This window comes from Babylonia areolata, chromosome 1 (genome assembly GCF_041734735.1).
Source record: "Babylonia areolata isolate BAREFJ2019XMU chromosome 1, ASM4173473v1, whole genome shotgun sequence".
Taxonomy (NCBI): domain Eukaryota; kingdom Metazoa; phylum Mollusca; class Gastropoda; order Neogastropoda; family Buccinidae; genus Babylonia; species Babylonia areolata.
The window spans coordinates 70,164,046-70,189,010 of NC_134876.1; the positions used below are offsets into that span (position 1 = coordinate 70,164,046).

General features: G+C 40.1%; 1 protein-coding gene across 1 annotated transcript; it reads left to right on the top strand.

Annotated features, from left to right (window-relative positions):
- Positions 1-5,266: 5,266 nt before the first annotated feature.
- LOC143293378 (uncharacterized) lies at positions 5,267-24,648 on the top strand. The gene is made up of 20 exons (XM_076604191.1): positions 5,267-5,534; positions 6,313-6,420; positions 6,905-6,965; positions 7,544-7,595; positions 8,378-8,485; positions 9,672-9,720; positions 9,998-10,056; positions 10,403-10,438; positions 10,911-10,963; positions 11,404-11,464; positions 12,137-12,208; positions 13,521-13,577; positions 15,992-16,206; positions 17,099-17,144; positions 17,635-17,703; positions 17,930-17,989; positions 19,512-19,594; positions 20,294-20,360; positions 20,608-20,632; positions 21,952-24,648. Exons 1-20 carry the CDS (start codon positions 5,498-5,500, stop codon positions 21,984-21,986), a joined length of 1,353 nt encoding a protein of 450 aa, XP_076460306.1. The 5' UTR covers positions 5,267-5,497; the 3' UTR covers positions 21,987-24,648.
- Positions 24,649-24,965: the final 317 nt, after the last annotated feature.

The window sequence follows — 24,965 nt, forward strand, 5'->3', positions numbered from 1 at the left end:
GTGTTTGTGTGTGTGTGTGTGTGTGAGAGAGAGAGAGAGAGAGAGAGAGAGAGAGAGAGAGAGAGGTTGACAGCCACACAGACACAGACACAGACAGAACATCCGCATATAACAATGAGAGCTTTCCAGGCCTCTTGTATCAAGAGCTTCTTTCGTGTTTTCTTCAAACATCATCCAAGACCTTCAAAACTAACCTGCGAGCACGTGGCACCCGCGAGTGGGCCGTAAATCCAGAAATTGCAGACCTTACAGAACATGAAAGCTACAGTCATCGCAGGCATCTTCCCTTGGCTCGGTAGGAAGCCTTTTAAACTGGCAGGTCTCTCGGTAAGAGGTTCAATTTTCTGATCATTCGCGAGGCTCAGTCAAAAGGGTAATCTCAGCTATGTGAATGGGCTTGCGTACTTTTCGTGAATTACCGAGGCCGCTCTACGTGGTACTTTTTTGTTGTTAACTTTGCAAAAATGGTAGTCTGGTGTGTGCGTTGGAGTGGAGGGAGTTGTCTGTCTGTCTGTCTGCCTGTCTGTCTGTCTACGTCTAGATTGATGGATGAATGGATGGTTGGATGATGGATGGATGTAAGTAAATTTGTGTCCGTAGAGACATGTGTACAGAAGCATGTGCGAACGGACTCGTTTAGCTCTGACGGTTTGTCTAACTGCTTGCCCTTCATCCTCCAGTCCTGCTTTCTTTCATTTGTTTGTCATAACATGTGACACGCTAAAATAAATGCAATTTCAGGGCTTCATCGAAGATTTTTTTTCAGCACAAATGTTCCAGAGCGAAGGGTGATCTTTTTATTACTGTATCAATGAACCTGCACTGCTGATTACGGCGGGTGGAATCTGTCTTTGGGCCCGCTGTAAAGTGTTCTGGGGATGCCGAGGAGAAGTCGTTGACCACGAGCTGTTCTCCTGCAGTCCATCTGTCTGATTAGTATTGGTATTGGCTTTGCGGAAACTCAGACCCTGTCCCTCGACCGCCAGAAATGGACAATGTTTGTGATGCGTTCAGCAGTGCAGTGCCCCCATGACCGAACCAGGCTTCGGGACAAATGACAGTGACAGTGAAACTGGTATAGGTATAACCTGCTAGTGTTGTTGTTGTTGATAATGATACTTATTAAAGTCAGTGACCAAACTCTAAGTGCAGTGTCAGAGCTTCTGGCTCGTGTTTAAGTCCCAGTGTCGGTGTGGTTACTATTGCAGTTTTTCGGACACACTGAAAGGGTGTTCACAGTCGCTGTAATACAATATAGGCGATCAGTCGTCAACGGTGGAAGCCTATCCATTAGACTGTTGCCCGAAAACCCTTACTGTGGACGAAAGACTGTAGAAATGTAGCAGTTTAAAAGGACATGGCCTCTTTCCTGGCTGACCGAACACAAGCTCTGACCAACTTGGCCTCAAACTGAACTCTGACGGACCACGCGCACCGAAAGGTATACCTCATTTCTTTAGTTGGATGGGTGCCGGCACTTGCACTTAAATTCTTACAGTTCAGATTCCAGCCGATATCTTTTTCTTTTTTTTATACCTTTCTCGTTGTCCACCTCAGGCTTCGTTGTCGTTCTGGTGACGTCAGTGCAGTGTCAGATACTGAGGTTACTGCCCGGGGCCGAGCGGCATGAGCCGTTCTTTGCAGCGCTGTTTGCTTAGAGTTAAGAATGTTCATAAGTAGGCCTATATGGACTTTGCCGTGGAGTTAGGAACATTCTTAACAATAAGCAAACTCATCATCATGCATCCCACCCCTGGGGTGTTTTTCTCGACGGATACATGCCTGAGTCGGATGTACATGTCATCAAACACAAATATAACAAACTTGCTGATTTCTAGCTGGCTACTATAGAAGTCTCCCAAGAACTCTCTGATGCCAAACGTGGCCACATGCCTGAGGCGAGTGTCGATGTATGTAAATAACACAAATGTAACAAACGTAGTTATTTCTATATGGCAACTGGAAGTCTCATATTACTTAGCAAACCAAAGAGGCATATGAAGTGATGTGGGTGTACAAGCTGATGAAAATATGCGGTGCAAAGCCGTCACCAGTCACCAGTGAACCAGTCATCATTTATGTTAAAACCTGAAGTACTCTCCCATATAGAAAATCAATGTTCAAATCATCTAAAAATATACACAGATGGATCTACCGTTCTAGAAAACGGTAATTCAGGAGCGGCTTTTGTAATTCCTTCATTTAGATTAGAAAAATTATAAGCCTACTATACTGGTAGACAATATTCCATTTTCACAGCTGAAATTATAGCCATACTTAATGGCCTTAAATTATATTTCAGACATTTCGAAAACTGTGTGTGAGATTTTATTATGTGTAGACTCCAAGTCAGTATTACAAGCAAAAGAATCTCCAAATTCAAAGAAGCGAATGGAGATGACAATGGAAATAAAACATATTATTCATCAATGGACAAAACAGGGCATTAATATAGCTTTCTGTTGGGTACCTTCGCACTGTGGAATATCTTCTAATGAGTGGGTAGACCAAGCAGCCAGAAGAGCAGCACGTAATTCCGAAGGTGCAATACAACTTGACATCAAGTTAGATCTAAATGAATACTTTAGTAGCATAGAAAATGTATCTAGAAATCGATTTAAGAAATTGCTTATAGAATCAAATAATCAATATTACCAATATTGTGTAGACACAAAGAATGCAGCTAATCCCAAACATTTTCTAAATTTGACACCAACAGCACATTCAAGACAAATTGCAAGTCTAATGTATCGGAATTCGTTTAAATGCCTTTCGTACAAAACTCAGTTTCTAAAAATATAAAATGTGTGTGCGGTAAGCAAATAACTGTAAGCCATCTACTCATTCATTGTCTCAAGCATAAGACAGTTAATTCCAAAATATGTAGTTAATGACTTTTCTACCAACCGATTCCATTAGCCGCTGAAAAGATTTTGAATGATCATTCATTGCCTAGAATGTTCTCGGAAATTTTAAACTCCAGTCCAGTTGGTATCCCCCTTTGACTGTATTCTAATTAATGTCGTTATCAAGTTATATTTACATTGTTGTAAGTTTATACTTGTTTATATGTATACACATATTCTCTTTCCTATGACACCTTATTCATTACACACCACAATCTCTTTAAACTTTGATTTCTTAAACTTTTCCTCTAATACTTAACATGAACATTTTCTTACACTAATATTCACATGCATTCCCTAGGTTTCCTTTATCCACTACGTTTCTCCTTTCCGTCTAATAACACTTATAGTGAATAGATTTTGAACTGAAGAAGAAGACTCGAAGAAAACACTGACTGAAACCATTTATTGTCAGATTAACTGTTTGTTGTACTGACAAAAAACACACACACACACACACACACACACACACACACACACACACACACACACACTACACTGACTTGCGTGCACACACACACACACACACACACACACACACACACACACACACACACACTGACACACACACTACACTGACGTGCGTGCACACACTGGAACACACACACACACACACACACACACACACACACACACACACACACACGCTGACACACTTGTATGTCATTGCATGCGCTCGCGTGTCTTTGTGCAGTAATTATGTCCGAAAAGGATGGGAGGAAGAGGCACACAAAAACAGAAATACAGACAAACAATTTCTAACCAAACAACAACAACAAACAAACAAACAGACGTCCTGATTTGTAAGGCGATGGAGGGCTTCAATTTCCTCAGTGCTTCAGTCAACCGTCTTGCTCATGCAGTCATTAGCGTGCAAATCACGGTTCTCTCCCGTCGGCATCAAGAAGCACCCATTACAGCACAGCAATAATTGAGCAGAGGAACAATTTACGAGACAATGAGAGTATTACATGTCGTGTGTGTGTGTGTGTGTGTGTGTGTGTGTGTGTGTGTGTGTGTGTGTGTGTGTGTGGTGTCGTGTGTGTAAGGACGCGTGTGCGCGTGCGTGCACGACTGATGTATCTGAGTGGTGTTGGATGGAGGGCGGGGGGTGAGTGGGCTCGGGCGAGTGGTTTGGGAGTCAGCGACTGGATTAACGATCTCTGTGTGTGCGTGCGCGTGTCTGTGAGTGAGTGTGTGTGTGTGTGTGTGTGTGTGTGTGTGTGTGTGTGTGTGTGTGCCGGTGTGTGTGTCACTGTGTGTGTGTGTGTGTGGGTCAGTGTGCTTGCGTGCAGTGTGTGGCCCGGCGTGTGTGTGTGTGTGTGTTTGTGTGTGTGTTTGTGTGTGTGTATGTGTGTCTATATGTGCGTTGTTGTTGTTGTTGTTGTTGTTGTTGTTGTGTGTGTGTGTTGTCCGCTTTTGTGCGATCGTGTGCATCCCTGCACAGCCGGTGCGCGGACTGAGACATGATTCTGTCACCTGGCACATGGTGTGAGGTAATGGGTGGACGGGGGATGGGGCGGGGGGGCATTCACTTGAAGAAGATAAAGAAGCCTGGGTCATCGGCGAGTGATGATGACTTGCATCTTTCGGCCATTTAATGCACAGTTAACTTTGATTCAAGAACAGCAACAGCCTTATGAGGCACTCCAGTGGGAAAAACTGGTGTAAGGGAAACAACCTCTGTAATCGAAAGACGTTTTCGTGGCCATTATACAGTTCTCGAACTTGGTAGCTCATTGCATGTTTGGAGACCATTTTCGTCGTCCTGTCTTTCTGCCGTAGTTATAAAACATATATTATGATGATATAAATTCTAAAATAAGATATATATATATATATATATATATATATATATATATATATATATATATATATATATATATATATAAAGCAAAATAATTACGCGCGCGCGTTGGTGTGTGTGTGTGTGTGTGTGTGTGTGTGTGGTGTGTGTGTGAACTTTACGCGCGCTCGCGCCTCGTGGTTGTTATCAAAACTTTGCAGTTGTAAAAATTCACTTTCGTGGCGATATTTAAGGCAACAGCAGGACACACCAGCAGAAGCGACCGAAAAGTATTTTTACTGTAGCTACTTTTGTTGCCACTCGCCAAAACCATAAGCACTTCTGCTTTAGTCGTCACTGCAAGTATTGTGCTGCTGCTGCTGCTGCTGTTGACCAACCACTTGCTGGCACCACTTCCGAATATGTGAGTGACTTCCCCTGATTTGACGCATCCCATTAGCTTACAAGATGTTGATGCTGATGATGACGACGATGCCAGTGTCAAAACAATGGATTTGCAAGCAAAAAAAATCAACAGAACTCTGAATGCACTCAGGAGAAGAAGAGTTGGCCCTTTTATAAAGCAGTGCTCGTTGGTTCTTTATTGTGCAGGCTGCTGAGCATCCTATCGAGCGGCCGTGGTGATTCATCAAGTTCCAGCGGTCAATCACCAAGCAAGGCAGACGTCTGCATGCATGTTTTTGTTTGTGTTATGACTGGATCTTGTTTGTCGGTCCGAAGCTGTTGAATGTCAGCAAAACGTTTTCCAATATTTAATTGATGTGACGGTGCGTCGACCAACATAATGTCCGTATCACATCCCCTGTTGAAGTTACTGAAAGGTAAGGAATGTGCAAGATGAACAGCTAACTTTAATTAAACAAAACAAAAAAGATAAAACAGCAATGTATTTTATATCTTGTGTGCACACACTTATATATATATATGACTGTTTCGTTTGATTGGTTGGTTGTTTTTCTCACATTGCAAGCTCATGTGCATTTAATATCCAATGACACTGTCTTGTAAATGTTGTGAATGATGATGTGTATATATTTATGTAGTCTCCCAGCAGATGTCTTCTTTGTTTTGTGTTGGGTTTTGTGTGTGTGTGTGTGTGTTTCTCCTATCATGCTTCTCTCTCTCTCTCTCTCTCTCTCTCTCTCTCTCTCTCTCTCTCTCTCTCTCAACCATGCTTATTCCCTTACCCACATGAAATAAAATTTCATTCGTTCGTTTGTTCTCTCTCTCTCTGTCTCGCTCTCTCTCTATTTCTCACACACACACACACACACACACACACACACACACAGAGTTATACTCATGCACATACATGCATATGCATATAATTATTATACACATAAACAAAAGACGTACCGCATATCTGTCTACATACTTCATGTACTACTAGTATATATACAGACAGCAATTAAAAGTATAATTCAAGTAAAAATGAGAAGACTATAGAAGAAAAGAACTGAAGCGATTGAGCTATTGCAACTAGACTGTTTTGTTCAATATTTTGTTTAGTTCCATATTAAGATATCTTTTATGTATACATATGTACACATCTGATGTGTGTATGTGTGTGTGTGTGTGTGTGTGTGTTTCCACTTGAAGTATCTGTACTGGAGGTACACAGAGAGGTGGGATGTATCCGTGACAGCAATCTGAAGCTTCATCCCCTGTGTCAGATTGTGGAAGACATCTTTCGTCTTGGACTTCTGCGTAAGTGTGGGCCACCAAGTGCTCTTGAATTAACTTTTGATGATTTTCTGGTTCTAGCTAGGTGTTTTTTCATTTGAAAGTTGATTTTACACCATCTAATATCAAATTTTGCATGAAAGTAATCCATATTAAAATTGTATTAATGTAAACAGAAAAAAAGGAAAGAAAACAAAGCATATATTCATATATATCTATCCTGTTGATTATGCCCATGGTTGGTTTTCTTTTACAATATATATATAGATTGTATTTATAGCAAGAAATATGTCCTTTTGTCTTAAGATTGTGACTAAATCAGTGGGTGTAACGGTTCATATTGTAATTTGAATTGTTATTTCAAATATATATAATTTTCAAGACTATATACAGACTACATTGTTCAGATATGTATGATGTAAACTTGGTTTTCATATTATTTGTGTTAACATCATTTTAGTTATAATATCTTATTAATACTGATCTGTTGACTTGTGGATGTATGCAGGTACTGGGTCTTGGTTCAATAAAGTGGACTACTGGAATGTCTTCATCAAACTGTCACGCAGGTAAATCTTCTTTGGTCAGTTTTGTTTTTGTTTTGTTTTTTTCCAATTATGGAATATAAGTACAGTTTTCATGACTTAGTGAAAAAAAGGTCAAGGTACCTTAATGTTTGCTTTGTCTACCTAAAAAAAAAAAAAAAAAAGAAATTGCAGTTTTGTTTCTTGTTTACGCTCCTGGCTTTCTTTGGGTCAATAACTGTCTGTTACCTAAATATACAGTGTGGTAAAAAATGAAATCATGCTTGAAGTACAGTTGACTGATTAAGTGATTTATACTTGTTTCAAAGTGTGGTTTTGATTCCCATGATGGTCATTTAAAATTGCATTGGGGAAAATTATGTATTCAATGATGAGAGCATTATCTTAAAGTTGTGCTAACATTATAATCCTAAATGATGATTCTCAATTTGTGTTTGAAACAAATTATTAAAGGGATTGAAGCCTGATGAAAAAGTGACTATTTCATTCACATGAAAACCCAGTCTATTTTGTTTTCCTTTTGTTTGAGAGTTGCTTATTTTTGGTTTGGTTTTGTTTTTGTTTTTATAGTCTATCTTGTCTTAATTTCACTTCCTTTTCAGGGCTGGGCCTGGCGTCTATCATATTCTGGAATTCGTTAAAGAATCCAAAAAGGTAACTAACTCTCTCTCTCTCTCTCTCTCTCTCTCTCTCTCTCTCTCTCTCTCTCTGTGTGTGTGTGTGTGTGTGTGTGTGTCTCTCTGTCTCTAGATTAGTTTCTAGATTAGATTCCTAGATTAGTTTATACGTTTTCTTTACGAGGGTAGGATGAAGACAGGCCGATAAGTGCCTATTCCTTTTCCCTCAATAAAAAAGTTTCAATTTCAATTTCAATCTCTCTCTCTCTCTCTCTCTCTGTATATTTTGTTTCCATCATGGTTATGCTTCTATCTATATTGTGTAGTGTGTATTGTGTAGTTCAAAGTGGCGACTGGATGTAAAAAAAAGCACACCAATGTTTATCTATATTCCTCAAAAACAAAAACAAAAATGACCTCTCTCTCTCTCTCTCTCTCTCTCTCTCTCCCCATACACACACACTCACACACACATACACACTCTCTCTCTCTCTCTCTCTCTCTCTCTCTCTCTCTCTCACACACACACACAAAATGCAACTCTCAAATGAAATAAATGAAAAAACTAATAATGCACACTCTCTCTCTCTCTCTCTCTCTCTCTTTTATATATATATATCACACACACACACACACACACACACACACACACACACACACACACACACACTGTCTCTCTCTCACACACACACACACACACACACACAGCACGCACGCACACACACACACACACACACACACACACACACACACACACACACACACACACAAAATGCAACTCTGAAATGAAATTATCCTCATTTTTTTCACTATTTGCAGACAATGACAGACCAAGGCCGGGGACGGTTGTTCATCCGAGGCTGTTTAGCAAGAAACCAGCTGGCATGTGCAGTGCGACTGCTCAAAGGGGATCCAGTTGTTCTCAACGTAAGTTTGTTTATATTTATGAATGCTTCAAAGTGATGCATTCAGTAGCATAGAATGTATAGATACAATATGACTTGTGCACATATGAAATCTAGATGATGATTGTAGGAAGAACTACTAAGCATATTTGATCATGAAGAGGAAGACAGTTGAAGACTGCAATACATAATCAGATTTAGACCTGATACTCTATTCTTTCTGGGTGCTGGATCTTTCTTGGAAAAATAGCTGGATCAGACATACAATATCAGTTTAGTGACACTGTTTAAAAAGGTAAGAAAGTTTGCCCATTATGTGCCCAACATTTTAGGCCTTGAAATATTTTTTTATATTAAAAAAGAAGAAAAAAAGAGGAAGATTCACTCTCTATCACCTGCACTCATTCTTACACACACACACACACACACACACACACACACACATCAGTAACGGAACTCTGAAGATGATGCTCCATACTAAAATGGTGTTCTTGAGCAGAAGAAACCTTTTTCCCCTCTCTGCACAGTTTCAGTGGCATTACTTTCATGCTATTCATTCCAAGTCACCCACAAGCAGTTACCCTCAGGCATGTCTGCTACAATCCCAGTTCCAGCAATCCAAAGGGAGCTATCAATGTTACATCATCATGAGGCCACACACAAGAGAAGATCTTGCACTGCTGCTGAGTAAAGCAATAACCAGTCAGTTGTGTAGCACTGAGTAAAATGTTCCCTGTGGAATGAAGACAACCACTAAGTCCCTCCAGCAATAGTCCCCCTCATGAGTGTGACAGAAACTCACAACAGGCTTGGGTGTGGAGGGGAAATTGAAACTCGGGTCACCATGACAGCATTGTTAAGTATAATGACAGTGCTGCTATGGAAGTTCATTTCATTTAAGATTTTGGACCATATGACCAGCAATGCTCACTTCCAAAATCTCTCCTCTGATGAGGACAGTGTTTGACAGTGTGGGCCCAGTCCTCCCCTTTGAAGGCATAGCACACTCATCACTGGGAAAAAACCAGCCACACGTAGCACAACAGAATGTCTCCTATAGTGATTGAAATGGTGTCCGCCCAGTATTTGTTAGAAATCATTTCGTTGTTGAATGACAGAACTGATGCCCTTTTCTATTTTTCCACAGTACATTGTTTTTCTGTTTGTTTGTCTTTTTTAACTTAGGATATCATGTTGTTTTTTTCCAGACACATTATGACCCAAGTTCATCTATTGTACGGGACGACATTCTAATAGGTAAATTCTGTCATTTTATTTTATTTTCATGCATGTTGAACTACTCATTGTGTGTATGTGTGAATGTGTGCTTATGTGCATGCAGGCATGTTCATGTATGGGTGCTGGGTGTATATATATGTTTATTTGTTACTTCATCAGTATTACATTCTTTTCTCTATTTTCTACGTTTCCCATAATTGAAGGTGGTGTTTATCATCTGCCAGTTATGGCATGTTACTAATTCAAGAACTGAATAAAGGGTTCGTGAATCAAACGTTTGTGTTGTATGTTTCAGAAATTTTTCTGTCACTTCTGGAAGAGGTGCAGAGAATTACCTTCAGACTGAACCTCAAGGTGTGTGACACATTGCTTAATATTGTACAGTATTTCACTTTTCCTTGCCATTCAATACAGCATCTGAAATTGTGTAACAGATTGCTTGATATTATTCAGTGTTTAGATTTTCCTTGGCATTCAATACAGGATATTTTAGTCTCCACTATGGGGGGATGCTCACTCAGTCTGGCAAATTAGTGTTTCCTCTTGTCCCATTTGTCTATAACATTGTTGTTTTGTGACATGTTCAGAAATAAAATACTGTCTAAACCACAGCTTTATATTCTGGTACCTTTTGATTCACATAAAATTCCGTTTTGTTTTTGCTGTTGTGACAGGGTGTTTTCTTCTCTCTGTGTTTCAGAATTCAAGCTTCCTGGATGAGACTTGGGAGTTAGCAGTAAGTAAACTTGTTTTCTCCAAATAGTGATCATTGCTGACCCAGGAAAGGTAGTGAAATCATTGGAGGAATAGGAATATTCTTTATTTGTTAATCACATCAGACTCTGGATTTTTTTTGTGTGTGTGTATGCATGCATGTGTATGTGTTTATGAGTGAGACAGAGAGATTATGCGTCACTGTGAATGTATATTTGTGGTGCATTTTCTCTGCCAACCTGGATCTTCTGTTTCTGACTTTTTGCTGTGACTCATTTTATTCTTGCGCCTCCTGCCTAAGACAGAATATACAAATACGTTGATCACAGTCACTGTGCATTATTTCTGGTACTTGTTTGGAGATTTTATGCACCAACAGGCAAGTACAGACTGAGCACATTAGAGGAGAAAAAAGCGTACATTAGGGAGGGGGTGATGATGGATGTTCTCACTGTATCTCTGCACCACATAAATGAAATGCCTTTTTTCAACAGGAGCTGAGAGATTTGGAGTTTGTGCCTTGTGAAGTGCTCGGGATTCAGTTTCAGTAAGTTGCTGTGTGTCTGTTTCCTGTATTTCTACCTGTCTTTCTGTGCTTTGCCGTATATAATAGGGACACCTTATATCTATATATGTACTGACTGTTTTCATCTCATCTTGTCTGTTATCATTGGATGCTCTAGCTGACAGGACATTTAGAGCTGTTGTTGAACTGAAAACATGTAGATTAGATTAGTAAGAATTGTTTTCAGTAATTATTTTGTGAAAATTTTGCTGATAACCAATTCCTTGCCTTTCCTCTGTGTTACTTTCTGGCTTCCCTGTATCACTGGGAGGGATATAATATTCTGGTCAATTTCCTTTATTTAGCAAGGTGAACTTGCAGTTTGACAAGTGTGTTATCGAACAGCCTTCGTTGTATGACTGACGAATCAGAAGTTTTGTCTTCTAACCATTGTACAACTGCGCATCTGCTTATGTCGTCAGGTCGGTGGAGGGACATTTTCTGGTGACGGATGTGGAGAAAACAAGTGTGGCTGCTGAGGATGTGAGTTCTTAGCCTCCAGTTCTGTAGTACTCGGTTAACACTCTGTACCCCCATCAGTATAGCTGCACTGTAGTTTCTGTGGACCAGCCCTGCACGCTTGAGTGCACTGTCGAAGCCTCCTTCATACACAAAATACACACATCATCAGAAACATGCTCATTTCTTTGGAAAACCGGCAGCAAACAGTGTAGAGGCTGAAGCTAAAAGGGCCAACTGAGAATACAACTGATTGAGAAAGTGAAACTGAATGTGTACACTGCAGAATGGACATAGCCACACTCAGTCCAAGGGAAGCAACCAGGTGTTAAGGATATATTTGAATACAAACTGTAAATACACCAGAACTGCCAACAAACGGAATGAAAAATGATCATTTGTTGAGTTTGTTCATAAACCATGACAACGGGTTAGATTTTCAGTGTTTAACTTTGCTAGAAGATAGTTATAAAGTGTATCAACTTTTCTGTGGTCTTTCCCTTTTTTAATATAACGGGCTGTCTGTTTTTGGTACTTCTTCAGAAAAATGAATCTTTAAATGAAATGAAATGATCATTTAGACAGAGGATTTCTTTCTGTTCGCATTTTTTACTTATCTGTGTCGACAAAGTGGGTCAGTTCAGCAGCTCTTATTTGTGTATCTATACGTGTGTGTGTGTGTGTGTGTGTGTGCAGAACAAGGTTCAGGTGGGAGACATTCTGGACGAGATGTTTGGCCACAGTCTGAAAGGGGCCAAAAAGAGCAAGGTGAGTTGATGTCCCAAGTTTTTATGCTATCCTCTTCTTCACACACTGGCTTTCTTCTTCTTCTGCGTTCATTCATATGCACACGAGTGGGCTTTTACGTGTATGACCGTTTTTACCCCGCCATGTAGGCAGCCATACTCCATTTTCGGAGATGTGCATGCTGGGTATGTTCTTGTTTCCATAACCCACCAAACGCTGACATGGATTACAGGATCTTTAATGTGCGTATTTGATACACACGAAGGGGGTTCAGGCACTAGCAGGTCTGCACATATGTTGACCTGGGAGATCGTAAAAATCTCCACCCTTTAACCACCAGGCGCCGTCACCGTGGTTCGAACCCGGGACCCTCAGATTGACAGTCCAACGCTTTAACCACTCGGCTATTGCGCCCGTCACACACTGGCTTTGATTCCACCTCTCTGCCCTGCCTACATCTTCCTCTCCTGTTGACATCAGCTTCCTCAGTTTTCTATCTCTTATCTTCCCCAAAATGTCCAATACTGGATCCATACAGAATTATGGAAGGTTGGAAAAGTCTTTAGAAAAATGAGACAACCGTGTCTCTGGCTGGAGGAGTCTTGAATAAAATGTTTTGCTTTTCTGGGTCCCAAAAAGTCTTGGAATTTTGATAAAACTGGTAACCAGTACTATTCAGCATAAAGCTTAATGCGTTTATACAAAATACATAAATTAAAAAAAAAATTGAACCCCCCCTCCCCCCCAAAAAAAAGAACATACAAAAAAATTGAGCATTCCTATTGGGATATCCGCTAGTTTCTTTTGTCAGCAGTGCAGCACACAATTATTTATTCAGTAGATCAATTTTGCGTTCAGTTTGCATTTTATGTTTGGTGTGGAAAATGTTCTCTCTTGTCTGGATAAGGGCAGAAAAGAGTTTTGTTTTGTCACACCTGGAAACCCTGTGAGTAATACCAGTTGTCATCTTTGGACCACTCTCACTGTTAAAAGACAGCTATTTCCAACTTTAGCAAATTCTTATCTTACTAAATTCTGTCTGTGTGTGCATGTGTATAAAACTCTGTCATGACCATCATTGACTGTAGTATTTAGCACTGTAAGTAAAAATCAGTGGGATACATGTAACAGACTTGGTGAATTCAGATTTTGTTTCGTATTAACCAAGACTTTCTATTCCTGAACAGTTGAAACGCAGTGGAATTCTTTGAACAGAAAACTATGCAAAACACATTGGTTTATATGGGTATGCTCTGCCTTAGACTGTGTGTTTGAATATGCAGGTGTTGATGCAGAAGTGTGTTCAAAGGTAAGGGATTTTTTTTATCTGCAGGTGAAAGAACTGTTCCAGCTGTACAAGGGAATACCTGTGTATGCAAGTTTTATCAAGGTAATTTTTTTGGCAAAATTGTTTGAGCGTGTTTTTAGTTGACTTGACTTAAATGAAAAGCACATGTTTGTTTTTATTTTCATCTTGTTTTCTGAAGATTCAACTGTGCAACAGTTAGTGGACTTTTTTTTCTTACTGCAGTTAATAAATTTTTGTTTATTCTTTGATATGGGATGTAGACTATACCATAGCCCTTCGACGTACGCAGCGCTGTCAAACAAGGCTGTGTCCTCGCCCCCACCCTATTTGGAATCTTCTTTGCTCTTCTCCTGAGACATGCATTCAGCACAGCGCAAGAAGGGATCTACCTGCGGACCAGATCAGATGGCAGGCTCTTCAATCTCGCTCACCTCAGAGCAAGGACAAAAGTCCGTGAAGCCCTCATCAGAGACATGTTCTTTGCTGACGATGCCGCAGTTGTGACCCACACCCAGCGGGACTTGCAGTCACTATTGGACCGCTTCTCCCAGGCCTGCAAATATTTCGGTCTGACCATCAGTCTCAAGAAGACAAATGTCCTAGGCTAAGACACGCCATCTCCACCAGCCATCACCATTGATGACTACGAGCTTGAAGCCATCCATCAATACACTTACCTTGGGTCCACCATCACCAACAACCTCTCCCTTGACACCAAGATCGACAAGAGGATTGGGAAGGCAGCTACAACGCTAGCCTGCCTCACACAAAGAGTGTGGACAAATCCCAAGCTGACCACGAAGACAAGGATGGCTGTATACAACGCCTGCGTCCTCAGCACCTTGCCGTATGGCAGTGAGGCGTGGACCACACATGCTCATCAGGAGAAAAGGCTCAATACCTTCCACCTGAGAAGCCTACAGCGCATACTCAGCATCTCCTGGCAAGACAAGGTGACAAAAACCAAAGTCCTGACTAGCGCAAACGTGACATGAAGGCACTAGAGATCAACACTGAGTCCTGGGAGGATCTTGCAGATGACCGCAACAAATGGAGAAGCACTCTCAAGAATCAGCTACGGATTGGTGAGGACAAACTGTCAGCTGCTGCAGCAGAAAAGCGAGCTGGCAGAAAAGGGACAGCAGCCGACAGACCAGCATCAGCTTACACATGTGATCGCTGCGACAGAGACTGTCTCTCTCGCATCGGTCTCTACAGTCACAGACGACACTGCTTGGTCCAAGCAGACAGCCCAATGGCCCAATAGGTCGGATATACTCTATCCATGGTCAGCCATGACCGAAGGAGGCCTGCTACTACTATACCATAAAATCAAGCATTTTGTTTATAAACGTCTGATACTAAGTCCTGGCAAAAAAGAGAACCATTTTTTCAATTTTGTAAATAACTCTTTGTGTTGAACATTGTAGACATGCTCATACCAAAACCGCTTTGCCAGAAACAAAACCAAAATCATTTACAAGTAATGATTCTCTGTTCCAAATCTGTTATATATATATATATATATATATATATATATCCAGCAAAACTGAAGAGGTAAAGTTGTCTTGTCGTTTTGCCTTGTATTGTTCTTTTTTGTTTTATACTTTTTTCAACCATCAAAGTGGATTTTTCTTCAGAATTTTGCCATGTACAACCTTTCGTTGTTGGGGTTCTTGTAAGTGCACTAAGTGTATGCTGCACATAGGACTTTGGTGTATTATTTCATTCAAAAGGCTAGCACCCAGACCACCACTCACGTTCTAGTGGAGGGAGGAGTAAAAATCTCAGTCCCATATATGGGACTTGAACACATGGACCCATGCTTCCTTGTTGTGTGCATTACCGTGAGGCCACTGCTCCATCACCTTCACTTATGTTGTTTAGTGTTTTGTTTCACTATCTTTCTTGTTAATAGTTCTGTAATAAGTGGAGTGATGGCCTACAGGTCTTGGCGTTTGCCTAGGAAGTGAGAGAATCTGAGTGCGCTGGTTCGAATCACGGCTCAGCCGCCAATATTTTCTCCCCCTCCACTAGACCTTGATTGGTGGTCTGGATGCTAGTCATTCGGATGAGACAATAAACCGAGATCACGTGTGCAGCATGCATTTAGCAAAATGGTTGTTCCTGGCAAAATTTTGTAGAAAATTCCACTTCGATAGGAAAAACAAATAAAACTGCATGCAGGAAAAAATACCAAAAAAAATGGGTGGCACTGTAGTGTAGTGACGCGCTCTCCCTGGGGAGAGCAGCCAGAATTTCACACAGAGAAATCTGTTGTGATGAAAGGAAATACAAATGCAAATGCAAACAAATAATGTGTTTATTTTGATGTACCCCCTTCATCTGCCGTACCCCTCTTTTTTTCACTTTTCTCTCTTTCCTTCTGATACCCCAGGTCTGTGTTAAAAACGAAGCATGTAGATTTGTTTATCTCATGACCCTGGTTAAATAAAGGAAAGTTGCGTGTGGTTTCACACCCTGATCTGCGGCAGGCCAAGGACTCAAACGGACACATCCACCGCCATGTGGCTAAACTTCTGCGCAAAGCTGACATCGTCATGGTGACCCCGTCGCGACAGAGGCGACGTGCCGCCAGGAAACCAGAAGGGGAGAGCAGCGGGGCAGGGAGTGGTCGGAAGCCAGTCCACGCTGCTTTGCTGCCTGAGGACGAACAGGATGAAATTCCAGTGCATGGGCCTGACGGGAGGTGAGGGTTTGCAGCAATGAGGAAGACAGGAATAACACCTGTGTTGGAGAGAAAGGTTGCTGTGAACATGATGACAGAAGTTGGGAGGGCGGGTGGTGGGGTTGCCATCTTTTCATGAAAAAAAAATAGATATATAATGTCATTTGATTTTTTTCTTTGTTTGATTATGGTGTTGTTTTTTTAGATGTAAATGATTAAATGTTCTGTATGATGTCATTTGATTTATTTCTTGTTTTATTTCTGTTTGTATATAAATAATTAAATGTTCTGTATGATGTCATTTGATTTATTTCTTGTTCTATTTCCGTTTAGCTGTAAATGATTAATTAAATGTTCTGTATTTTTTCTTTTTCACTCCTCAGAATCCCTTCCTGCCTTCTTCTGTCTTTTTGTCTCTGTATTTGAACACAGGTGGTCGGTGACAGGTTTCTTTCAGTGTGTGCGTGCCTACCTCTGTATGTTTTTTTGTTTTTTTTTATGAACATTATCTATTGGTAATTTCAGATATGCATACACACTAGATAAATCAGCTATGCACGCACATAATTCCTAATGGCTTTGATAATTCCCTGATACACTAGAAAGTTTATTCTTTGACCTGGATGTTTTCCCCAAAAGTCTTTACAACTTGTTTGTCAGATTTCCACGTTGGTGCATGCCTATTTACATTATTTTATGACAGTTGTTCAACATTGTTTTGTTACTGGTTGTTTATCATGAGGTGTGCATAGCTGTTGTTTTGTTAATGACTGTTTTATCACATAAAGTATGCGTATCTTTTTTTGTTACTGATTGTTTCATCATAACGTATGCATAGCTGTGATTGATTTTGGACATGCATGCTGCAGAAATACTTCATTTTTAGTAACATCATTCTCGTACACTGTTTCAGAGTTGCCTTTGATGTGATCTACAGAGGGCAGCATTCTTTGAAGTCGGTGAGTTCTACCAAAATAAGACAATTTCTTCTTCTTCTTCTTCTTCTTCTTCTTCTTTCATGGGCTGAGATTCCCATCTTCACTTTTATACACTAGTGGGCTTTTACGTGTATGACTTTTTTACCATTGCCATGTAGGCAGTCAAACTCCATTTTGGGGGGAAGGGAGTGCATGCCAGAAATGTATGTGTGTGTGTGTGTGTAATATGTTTGTGTCTTTCTCAGTGTGATGTGTCATGATTGTAAATTGTCTTGTGAGCATACTGCTTCAGTCTTCCTGTGTGTATGTGTGTCATGATTGAAAATCTGTTTTGTATGTACGAGTGTCATGATTGTAAGTTACGTGAACATAATCTTTTAGCCTTTCTGTGTGTGTGTGTGTGTGTGTGTGATGACTGGGTGTGTGATGAAAGGCATGTCTGGGATGTTCCAGGTGTTTTTCCCACCATGCTGTGAGTGCAGTATGATTAGTTACTGTGTGAACTTTGCAGGACGGACGTGTTGACAGAATCCATGATGCTGTTGGAGCCATTGTCCACAATCCTGATCAACTGGATGAGGTAAGGGGAACATGTTTAATTATCATTATGCATGTGCATGAGGAAGATGATGTATGTTTTTGCTTGCGAGTGTTGGGTGGGGATGGATGTGTGTGCATCTGTTTCTTTGTGAATTAGCAAGAGATAGGGAGAAAAAATGTGTGGTGTGGTGTGTGTGTTTGAGTGTGTGCTGATTAAACAAGGTTGAGATAAATGGTTGATGGTGAGTTAAACCTTTGTTCAACAGGTGGTGACAATATGCACAACGGAAACTACAATTGTTGTCACCAGAAAATCTGATGGCAAGGTGCGTACATGGTTTGTTTCTCGGTGTCTGTAGGTTTACATTTTGACCTTTTCTTTCTGTTCCTCTTTCGTCTAATTTAACAGTTGTGTAAGATAAGATAAGATAAGAATAACTTTATTATCTCCAACTGGAGAAATTTGGTCAGGTGCATTATCACAACATAGACAAGTAAACAACATGGAGACCATAACTGTAAAAGCCAACAACAGCCCCTACAAATATTACGAAGATACAAATGTAAAAAATATCACATACATCGTTTCATACATACATCCACACACTGCAGGTAATAACTAGTATTCTTAATGTAAAAACAGAAAGAATTAAGAAACATTATTTGAATATAATTATAAACATAGCCTACTATACTGCACATTGATTATAATAGACAGATAAGATAAGAATAAAGATGAATTGCGGAAAACCACAACCAGATAATCAGCACACACCCGCACCCCCCCCCCCACACACACACACACACACACAAACACTGCCACATGAAACACAATCACCTGATCTATGACCTGCCATTGTGTTTCATTGTTATGTTACTCAGTTGATTCAGTGAATAATTGTGCAATACATTAATGTATCTGCTGATTCATAAATACTGTTTTCCCAAATCAGGTCATAGATCAGGTGATTGTGTTTCATGTGGCAGTGTTTTGTTTCATGTGTCAGTGTTTGTGTGGTTGTATTTGTGTGTTTCATCATCGGTGTTTTTGGGTTGTTGTACTTTGTGTGTTACATGTGTCAGTGTTTTGGGTGGTTGTACTTTGTGTGTTTCATGTGTCAGTGTTTGTGTGGTTGTTCTTTGTGTGTTACATGTGTCAGTGTTTTGGGTGGTTGTACTTTGTGTGTTTCATGTGTCAGTGTTTGTGTGGTTGTACTTTGTGTGTTACATGTGTCAGTGTTTTGGGTTGCCGTACTTTGTGTGTTACACGTGTCAGTGTTTTGGGTTGTTGTACTTTGTGTGTTACATGTGTCAGTGTTTTGGGTGGTCATTCTTTGTGTGTTACATGTGTCAGTGTTTTGGGTGGTTGTACTTTGTGTGTTTCATGTGTCAGTGTTTGTGTGGTTGTACTTTGTGTGTTTCATGTGTCAGTGTTTGTGTGGTTGTACTTTGTGTGTTTCATGTGTCAGTGTTTTGGGTGATTGTTCTTTGTGTGATTCATGTGGCAGTGTTTGTGTGGTCATTCTTTGTGTGTTTCATGTGTCAGTGTTTGTGTGGTTGTATTTGTGTGTTTCATGTGTCAGTGTTTGTGTGGTTGTACTTTGTGTGTTTCATGTGTCAATGTTTTGGGTGGTTGTACTTTGTGTGTTTCATGTGTCAGTGTTTGTGTGGTTGTACTTTGTGTGTTTCATGTGTCAGTGTTTTGGGTGGTCATTCTTTGTGTGTTTCATGTGTCAATGTTTTGGGTGGTTGTACTTTGTGTGTTTCATGTGTCAGTGTTTGGATGTTGTACTTTGTGTAGAGGAACGTTTCATGTGTCAGGGTTTTGGGTGGTTGTACTTTGTGCAGAGGCTGATGGAGCATTCCTACCCAGAAGTGTCTGCCTGTGGTCGTCGCACTGACTACATGAGCTATTTTGCCTTCATTGCTGGGTACGAACAGTTTGTTTCGTTCTTTATTGCTGTGTGTGTATATTACACGAGCTATTTTGCCTTTAATCCTGGAATATATACAAGGGCAGAAAGTGTTCCTTCTGTTCGTTTATGTTTTCATATTTTCAGCATTTGAAAAGTCAGCCGTTCTGCTTGTAGATAGCACACCAAAGGTGCTACAGTGATGTGTGTGCACACATCTTATTGCCTTGTTGAAAGCACAAACACTTAAACTGTGACTCTAAGGTGAGGTATGTGCAAAATGGAACAATGTTGTACACAATTATATACCTATATAGATATGTATATATATATAGATGTATCTATATACATACGTAAGTATGTGCGCACACACACACACACACACACACACACACACACACACACACACACACACACACACACACACAGAGTTCTGTATAGAGAAAATGTTGATTTTACTACCTGAGGTAGATCATAATGTATCTCTTAATCAACCATTCCCCTCACTGACTAATGGAGTGCAACTAACGAGACAGTGAGGTACAAATCAGCCATACATATGGAGTGCTCTCACAGAATTGAATGCATGTAACAGTTGTCATCCAAGAATCCAGGTAAAGTAAGCAGCAAGGATGATTCATGTGCCTTGTTTTGAAATGGGAAAATAGCATCTCAGAGGCTTTTCCACTTGTAAAAGTTCTCTTTTTCTTATTGCAGAGAGACGACTTGCAATCTTGCCAAGAATTTCCAGTGTCATGTGTTTGAAAGTCAGAAAGCAGATGAGGTATGTATGTATGCATTGCTGCTTTTGACATTGGGTAATCAGTATTGTCAGAGTGTGTTGTGTGTGTGGATGTGTGTGTGGATGGGTAAGTGTGCTTTTGTTTGTGTGTTTGTTTGTCTAAGTGTGTGAGTGTATGTGTGTGTGACACCGAGCTTGGGTGCACAAATCATGCACATAGATATTTTAAACACTTATATCTGCTCATAGAATTTTGAAGTATGACTGATTGTATGTTTACTTTTTTCAGGCCAAGTCAATCCTGTGCAATATTGGTAAGTAATGTTTATGTCACCAGAGATCTTGGGACAGACTCACTGTCAGCTGTTAAGAACCAGACACTTAGCAGGATATCCTCTGAGTATATTACTTGTCATATTTGAAATTTTGATTAAAGTTCACTGCCGCACCTCAGATAGCTTTTTAAATTGAGGAAAATAACATCTTAAAGTGAGCAACATAAAACGTCTGCTGCTGTTTTTGCTGTGGATAGTGCATACTATTTTCATGGCCCTGTAACCCACAGAATTCAGGGACTCTGACCAGTGTATTTGGACTTTTTACATATGATGAGGGTTCAGGCACCAGTAGGTCTGCATATTTCTTGATTTGGAGGTCAGGGAAATTCTCCTCCCTTCAACCACCAGGTGCTGTCAGGATTCGAACCCAAGACTCTCAGATTGAAAGGTCAGTGCTCTAACCACCGGCTCCCACACCCGTTAACCACAACAGGAAACAGCTATAAGTGCATGGGTAAGTCCCAGTGCAAAGTGATCCAAAGATTGGTTGGTTTCTGGCTGGGTTTTTTTTTCTGTTTTTTTGTTTGTTTTTTCAGTTCATGCTTATTTTACTATTTCATCACTGCTGATGAAGGGGAGAAAATGATGGCTGAAGGACAAAATCCAGAAAGTGTTTACCCAAGTCCTCAAACGGAAATGTTGTTTTCTGAATCTAAGTAGGTCAGTGGACATTGGAAGGTAGCATCTTTTGCGGGAAATGCTCTGTGTGTGTGTTGTGTGTGTGTGTATTTGCACTCTTGTGCATGCACATATGTTCCCAAATCTGAATCTGTATCTGTTGGGTACATCGCTGTCGCCAAGATAATGCATTATCGCGACGGGTGGGGGGTGTGCGCAGCTTGGCAGGTTCACTGTTGGGTCAGAGTCCCTGAATAATAGTTGCTGCACCCAACAAACACATTACCAGTCTTGTTTCCGTTGCTGCTGACTTTTTGCTTTTCACTGATAGTGATTATTTCAACTGAATACATCTTTCAGCTTAGCTGAGCTGTGTAAATGATACATCTACCCATTTGATTGCCACATGAACACAAACACTTGTGATTGTATAGGCTGATTTAGAAAAAATATTTAAAGAAATCAGTAGCACATAATATGTATTAGCACTAATACACTCCTTCTGGAGCTGTTCTTCTGGAATATGTTTGTCTGGGGATTGTTTGTTTGTTTGTTTTTTCAGTATTGCATTTACAGAAATGTGTAATTTCTTTTTGTATATAATGTTGAGCAACCATTCTTTTTGAGTGCATCTCAGATCAAATTCTTGATATCCTTTATCTGTTTTCTGTCGACAGCCCAGGGCTTTGAGAGGACCCAGTGGTTTCTGTGAGGGGCTACAGGATGTGAATGTGACCAGACTGAAAGACTTACAAGATGTTTGTGCAAATGGGACTTGGAGCTTGTTTCAGAGTGAGCGATTCAGCTGTCGTTAAGTGAATTTCATTACATTGTGCAGGGTCTTCAATGTCATTCATTGTTGATCTTGTGCATCTTCATATCACAGCTGTACCAGAATGTGCAGTTTTGAACATGTTATTAAAGTATACTGGGGGGGAGTTGGCTCAATGGCTTTGAAGGCGCTTTTTTTTTTCATGAAGCTTGAATGTAGAGTCTGGCCAGCTGCTCTTGCTTCCTGAAAAAATACTGGACTTTTAGATAGACAGTTTTGCTTTTGACAACCATTTTAATTCCATTGATTGTCAGTCTTTTGTGGATTTTTTAAAAATAGATCTTGTAAATATAATAAGTGTTTGTTTACTGCACACACTGTTCATAGAAACTGTAATGTAGCGTTTGTTTGTATGTGCACACACACGTACACACACAGATGTGTGCATGAAAACGAACATATTGATAAGCACTGGAGTGTTTGTCAAATGTATTATTGCCTACCTGATTGCTGAAGTAGGTGGAGTGTATCTGTATCTGCTTGTGCGCGAATGTGCCTGTGCATTGATAAGAATATTCCATTTTATGTCATCCTGTGCTTACTCACACTAGAATAATATGTTTTTTCTCTCTCTCCCTCTCTCTCTCACACACATACACACACATACTCTCTCTCTCTCTCTCTCTCTCTCTCTCTCTCTCTCTCTCTCTCACACACACACTCTCTCTCTCTCTCTCTCTCTCTCTCTCTCTCTCTCACCCACTCTGAATGTGTGTGTGTGCAGACAGACAAACAAACCAATGCTCATTATCAGTGCAACATGCTACTGTTCTGGTTTCATTCCATATCACCTTTGTGCTTTGTTGCCATGCTGCAGTCTTGCTATGTAAAAACATTCTGAGCAGTTTACACCAGATTGTTATTTTGATACTTGTCTCATATTTGGTTAGCCATTGTGCATCAACAAAACCACTTATTAGTCATGAGTCCTGTATTCCCCTGTTGACATATCTATGGGATCAATATTGACTGTTTTCAGAGCTGGTTTGATCTGATGTGGTCAACTGGGCTTTAACTTAGCAACAGTGATGAATAGATAAATAAAGAATGGACATACAGAAAGGAGCAGAAACCTAATATTTACAAATAGAAAGTAGAACAGATACTTTATGGAGCAACTGATGTGGCACAGTTTGACAATCATGTTTTTCCCCAAACTGAAATTCCTTTTCTTTTCTTTTTTTCTTTTTTTTCTTTTTTTTTTTTTTTTTTTGATTAAAAAAAAAAAAATTTTTTAAAGACGAGATATGGGCAATGGGAATAAATAATTGTCTTTTGTTTTTTTCTGTTATTTGTTTTCGTCATTTTTATCTTTAGAAGTTGTGAATTTAACTTTTGTTTAGAGCAGAATAAGAATGAAGAGGCAAGTGTTGTGCTTATAAACAAGAGAAAATGGCAGTGAGTGTGAGAGAGTGTGTAGAAACTTGTGAGCTTGTGTATTTTAGATGTTTTATTATTTTTGTGTTTAAGAAATGTACACATTTCCTTTTGTTTGTTTCTGATACAAAGAAGTGCTTTCTGTGTCTATAGTGTTGATGCTTTGTTTGGATAAGAATTCTGTGGTTGTGTGCAATATAATCAAAACCTAAGGAAGGGAATAACTAATCTGCTACATAGTCTGTTGCTGTCATTGTCTCTCATCATCCGTCAGCTCTTGTCTCAGAAAGTTTTCAGCCAGCTCATACCATGGAGTGATTATGACACTATACCATGAAAGAAAATGGTCTGGATAAAAAGAGGAACAAGACATATATAGTTCAAAACTCCAAGATATAAAAAAAAAAAAAAAAACATGACAAGACATACAGTTCAAAACTCAAAGATAAAAAACACGACAAGACAAACAGTTCAAAAATCAAAGATAAACATGACAAGACAAACAAAACACGACAAGACAAACAGTTAAAAAAAATCTGAAGACAAACAGGAGATGATATACAGTTTAGAACTCCAAAGTCAAACAGAGGACAAAACAATTACTTCAAAACTAAAAGCCAACAAGGACAAGACGGTTAAAAACTCCAACAGGTGCAAGATAATTCTAAAGTTCAAATAATGCAAGACATTTTACCTATGTTTTCATATCAAACATTAAAACTGTTCTTGAAATTGCAGGAATCCAAGAAATGAATGGGCAGATCAGGTAATAAAGAAGAAGTGGGGGAATGAGTCTGATGAATCACTGAACTGATATCCAAAACCTCAGAAGATGTCAAAGAAGAGGGGAAAGACAGAAAAAGCAATACATACAACTTCACCACCAGCTTGATGAAATTAACATGTTTTTCTCCAAGTCCTCTACAAAGGATGAACCCGATTTGATTTTCCTTAGTCTGCCCCTGACCAAACCATTTCCTTTCACACTTCCTTGTCACTGTCACTACATGGTGCGAGAGGTGCTATGACTGAACTGTTCAGGCACTGGACTTTTGATCCAGTGTTTACCAGTGATCAGTGTTTGAGGCCCATGGTTCAGCATGGTGTTGGTCACCAGTGATCAGTGTTTGAGGCCCATGTTTCAGCTTGGTGTTGGTCACCAGTGATCAGTGTTTGAGGCCCATGTTTCAGCTTGGTGTTGGTCACCAGTGATCAGTGTTTTAGGCCCCTGTTTCAGCATGGTGTTGGTCACCAGTGATCAGTGTTTGAGGCCCCTGTTTCAGTATGGTGTTGGTCACCAGTGATCAGTGTTTGAGGCCCATATTTCAGCATGGTGTTGGTCACCAGTGATCAGTGTTTGAGGCCCATGTTTCAGCTTGGTGTTGGCCACCAGTGATCAGTGTTTGAGGCCCCTGTTTCAGCATGGTGTTGGTCACCAGTGATCAGTGTTTTAGGTCTATGTTTCGGCTTGGTGTTGGTCAC

What these genes read in the sequence shown, in the direction of transcription:
- LOC143293378 (XM_076604191.1), top strand. Translation starts at nt 5,498, where the DNA reads ATGTCCGTATCACATCCCCTGTTGAAGTTACTGAAAG. An exon ending in AAGGGGCCAAAAAGAGCAAG is followed by an intron (nt 12,209 to 13,520) that starts GTGAGTTGATGT and finishes TTTTATCTGCAG; the next exon opens with GTGAAAGAACTGTTCCAGCT. An exon ending in GGCAGCATTCTTTGAAGTCG is followed by an intron (nt 17,145 to 17,634) that starts GTGAGTTCTACC and finishes TGAACTTTGCAG; the next exon opens with GACGGACGTGTTGACAGAAT.